At 42.1% G+C, this 5069-nt stretch overlaps 1 protein-coding gene across 6 annotated transcripts in view; it reads right to left on the bottom strand.

Annotated features, from left to right (window-relative positions):
* The window catches only part of Msra (methionine sulfoxide reductase A), a 315509-nt gene that overhangs the window by 167028 nt on the left and 143412 nt on the right, over positions 1–5069 (bottom strand). For all 6 annotated transcript variants that reach the window (XM_005355518.3, XM_026783294.1, XM_013349245.2 and 3 more), the window contains exon 3: positions 866–985. In XM_005355518.3, coding sequence (XP_005355575.1) covers positions 866–985 — 120 coding nt within the window. The remainder of the gene's footprint in view (positions 1–865; positions 986–5069) is intronic.

Here is a 5069-nt window from a genome sequence, read left to right as displayed (position 1 = left end):
GTGTGTGTGTGTGTGTGTGTGTGTGTGTGTGTGTGTGTGTGTGTGTGTAGGAAATACGTCAGGATGTATGCTTGTCCCTGGTTGGACGTAGGCAGGAAGTAAACAGACAGGAAGTACATTGGGATCTATGCTTGTCCCTGATTGGACCTGATGGGAAATAAAGACAGTGGCCTTATGGGCTTGGCTTTTTAAGCACCTGCAAAATGTGACTATCACCATTTTCCGGGAACCTTGAATGGTCCTGGCCAGAGTCCATCATCCTGGCCAGTATTTAATTAAACTTTGTTTCAAATTTGGTTCAGAAATTATGGTAGTGGTCTTATTCTCAGTTGATGGGATTAAGAGATGCCAGGCGCCCCTACCCGTGGTAGTTTGAATGAGAATGCCCCCATAGGCTCATATATTTGAATACTTAGTCCCAGTTACTAAAATTTTCAGGAAAGATTAGTAGGTGTGACTTTATTGAAGGAGGTATGTCACTGGGGACAGGCTTTGAAGTTCCAAAAGATTCCTGACATTCCCAGTGTGCCTCTGTTTTCTACTTGCAGATACTAGGTGAGCCTCAAAGAAGAACTGCCAAGTTCAGCCCTGCCCAGTTTCCTGAACTAAAAGAACAATTATTCCAGTCAACTAAGTGTTATGGGCTTTTTTTTTTCACAGCAAAAAAATGGAATACATTCCACAGGATGTCCATTATCCTGTACAGCTATATAGGAGAAACAATGAGGTGTATTTACAGAAATCGTTTTTTAAAAAAGACAGAGAAAATATGTATTTTTAAATATATTTCCATTTCAAAGATCTTGTCACCCACCAACAGGAAGGAGCCCTCCCGTTCTTCCAGTGATTGAACAACTGTCCCTACCTGAGCAGACTTCTTTGTAGGTGGGATTGCGCGTGTAGCCTCCTGCGAAGCCCACTTGGGTTGAATACACACCTTTCAAGAGCCAGAACTTGCGCTCAGCCCCCCAGAAGCAGCCCATTCCTGCGGAGAACAAAGCAAAGATAAATCATGGATCCAAAATAAGGCGATCCCTATGTGTCACTGCACTTGTCGGCTGGAAGGGAGAAGCTGTCCTGCCATCTGATGATCAAAAAGGCCCAAAGGTTTCAACGCTGGAGATGTATAAAGCAAAGGCTTTAGCACCGAGGAATACTTTAGTGCCAGCGAGATGGCTCAGCAGGTGAAGGCTTGCTATGAAAGCCTGGTGACTAAAGTTCCATCCCCAGGGCTACAAGAGCCACATACAGTGGCTCACATCTGCAATCCCAGTGTTTTTGTGACAAAATGGTGGTGGGGACAGGAGAATTACCCTGAACCATGTGCAGAACAGCAGAAATGACAAGAGGCCTCAACGGGTAGAAGGAGAGAACCAGTTCCCAGGAAGCTGTCCTCTGTCCTCACATGCAAATATACACACATGTGAACAGTAACAAACATTTTAAAACTTCTTAAAATAATTTGAAGATAGCAAAAATATATTTTTCTAAATAACATAATAAGAGTCTATTTTAAGAAGATTTTTACATTTACTTAATAAGTTAATAAAAATTTATGTAATGATTGACCTCAGGATCATTGTAAGAAAGACGTGTAAGTCTGGGTTGATTGAAATGGGAAAATATACAAGATCAATAAAGACTGAGACAGTTATTGCCAACTAACAATTTAACAGATGTGCTCAGCTTTAAAAAAAAAAGTCACAATAAATTTGCAAGTGATAAAGCAATGCTCACCCAAAAGGAACATTTTCTGAGTTCTATTACTGAGCACAATGAGTGAGGGGGTTTGGGCCAGGGTTGGGGGGCAGCTAAGGAACTACAGGCAACCAACAAACTCCATCTGCAATCACCACGGTTAGGCCAGCAGTCACCAGATCCCTTTGGCTATCTAATCAAACCAAGGCTTGCCTCTGCCAAGCACACATGCACACGTCATGAAGGCTGTACCGCCCCAACACAGGACCTCCACCTCCTATGGGAAGATCCCCAGCTGCTCAGCACACCTGCCCTTCTCTGACCCATTTCCACATACATGTGAGCAAGACTGTATATGCCTTTAATAAGTCAGATATGATTTTATTGGTTCCTTATTTGTTGCTGTGATAAAATACCATGACCAAGGGCAACTTAGGAAGAGTCCATCTCAGCTTACATTCCCAAAGAGTGGATGAATGTGGAATGGGGGAGGGCATAGCAGCAGGGACAGGAAGCTGAGCGATTAAATTTCAACCACCCACAGGAAGCCAAGAAGGATTGGAAATGGGGTGACGCTATGAATCCTTAAACCCTCTCCCAGTGATGTACTTCCTCCAGCAAGGCTCCACCTCCTAAAAGTTCAATAACCTCCACACACAGCACCATGCACCGGGGACCACAAGTTCACCTAGCGAAGCCTATGGGACACATTTTTTATCCAGATCACCACTCTAAGTTCAAGGTAAGACAAGTGGGCACATGCCTTTGGAGCGCACACTCTGCACTAGCTAGACATTGGATAGGACTATAAGAACATCTACTTTATGACATTCTTAACATCTGTTAATATTCAGCTTCTGAAAAATTCAAAGCAACATAGTAACTTAAAACAGAAGGTGAACAGAAAGTTCTACAGTACTCAGACATATTATACTTGCTAAAATGGGAGCAAAAATATAACAAAAATAGGTTAATAGCCTTCAACAGTGATAAATCAAAATAATGAAATTCAATGCAGTAAAAATTACCATATGTTGATAGTACAGCATGTATATGATTATATCATAATTATCTACAGCTAAATTAAAAGGGAAAAACACAATTATATGCATGCTTTTATTATAACTATAAAGAAATAATCATACCAAAATAGACTGGAGAGAAATATACTAAAGTTGTAACCAGGGTTTTATCAGAGTGATGTATGTGAAAAGACTTCTTTATATTTTTTTGGAATTTTCTGTCTCTGGGTGCGGTGGTTTACATCTGTAATCCTAGCACAGGAAAGGCCGGGGTAGCAGGATTTGCTGCAAGTTCGGGGCCAGCCTGGGCTACAGAGTGAGACTCTAAGCTCAAAAAATGTTTTTTTCTGTAGTAAATGTCTACTAGTTTAAAAATGTAAAACAAACATTTTTAAAAAGAACACTTAAAGACAGCATAAAAAATATGTACTTTGATTTGTCTGTTATGATACATATAATATAATATAATTTGTCTTTCCTGTGGCCAAGTGAACTGTTTGCTGATAGTTAATATAAAAATGCACCGAGCATCTTTAAAACTGAGTGTCTGTTTCTGTGGCACACAGGGTCACTGGTAGGCTGGTTTTCTTTCAATGCCCTGGCTGAGTGTAGCGCTAATGTAATTGATCTTAATAATAAAAGCCTGGAGTCAGATATTAGGGGGTGAAAAGATGAAAGGCCAGAGAAGCCACCAGTCACTAAAGTTCTTACCTCTATGAAATCCTCAGACCGAAAGGGGCTGAGCTCCTGTCTCCTCCTGCCTTATATTCCTCTCTCTGCCCAGCCATTTCACTTCCTGTCTCCACCTCCCTAGTGCTGGGATTAAAGGCATGAGATTCCCAAATGCTGAGATCAATGGTGTGTGCCACCCCTGCCTGGCCTCTATCCCTCTGATCTCTGCCCTCTGATCTTCAGGCAAGCTTTGTTTGTTAGAGCACAAACAAAATATCACCATGGCTGAGCAAAGACAGCAGGGCATGGCTGGAGAAGAAGGGGAAAGGGAGTTGAGCAGCCCTGCTGGGGTACCAGGAGTTGTGCTGAGCTGAGGACACCTACACGGAGCATCTAGCATCTGTGGGGCTCTGTGAATGAAACAGGGCAGCACTGTACCACGGCTAACAGTGATGGTACACAAGGCTGTCATGGACTTCCACAAAGAGAGTACATTTGAAAAGGCTATTTGACCCCCACCCCTCCCTGACCCTTCAGTGCATACATATATATTCCATATAAAATATATACACACGTATACACATATATATCTGTATAGTTTGTATGTGTACTTGTGCATTTGTGTGTCCATGTGTATGAGGTTAGATGTTGACATCAAGTGTCTTCCTCAGTTGCTCTCCACCACAATTTTTTGAGACAGAGTCTCTCACTGAACCTGGAGCTCATGGCTAGGCTAGCTGGCTAACAGTCTCTGGGGATCTACCGACCTCTACCTCCCCAGTGCTGGGGTCACAGATGTGACCACCACACCTGACTTCTATACGAATTCTTATAATCTGAACTCAGGCCTCTTGATTGCAATACAAAATTGTTACTGACTGAGAATCTCCCCAGACCCTGGAATAGATTTTTGAAGACAGAGTTAGAAAGACGCCTTGACAGTGGGGAAGCAGGATGAGAGAGAGAGAGAGAGACAGACAGAGAGAGAGACAGAGAGAGAGAGAGAGACAGAGAGAGAGACAGAGAGAGAGACAGAGAGAGAGAGAGAGAGAGAGACAGAGAGAGAGACAGAGAGACAGAGACAGAGACAGAGAGACAGAGACAGAGACAGAGACAGACAGAGAGACAGAGACAGAGAGAGAGACAGAGAGACAGAGACAGAGACAGAGAGACAGAGACAGACAGAGACAGAGAGACAGAGAGACAGAGACAGAGAGACAGAGACAGACAGAGACAGAGACAGACAGAGACAGAGACAGACAGAGAGAGAAACAGAGAAAGCAAGCGCTTGGGCTAACTCTCACATCGCTGGTTGTCATGGAGAGCACTGCACACAGAGTCCAAATGTATCAGAAAAGATCAAGCATTCTAATCGCCCTCCTTTAATGCGTCTTAGTATCTGATAGAGTGAATCTTCTTACATTACTCCTCAAAGTTTTCTTTGCTATTCTGGCCTGCTAACATTCTCAATTTATTTTAATATCAGCTTGTCAAGTTCCATAAAATATCCTCTTAGGATTTTTACTAGAACTACATTGAACTTATATATTAATTTTAAAGTATTTTGGCATGTTAATAATATTGAGTCTTTCTATCAATGAGTCTAATATCACTTTTCATTTATGCAAATTTTCTTGGATATTCTTTGACACCATGATACAGTTTCTACAGAAACTG

The sequence above is a fragment of the Microtus ochrogaster genome, chromosome 17 (assembly GCF_000317375.1).
Source record: "Microtus ochrogaster isolate Prairie Vole_2 chromosome 17, MicOch1.0, whole genome shotgun sequence".
Lineage (NCBI taxonomy): Eukaryota > Metazoa > Chordata > Mammalia > Rodentia > Cricetidae > Microtus > Microtus ochrogaster.
This window is presented reverse-complemented; position numbering and strand designations above follow the sequence as displayed.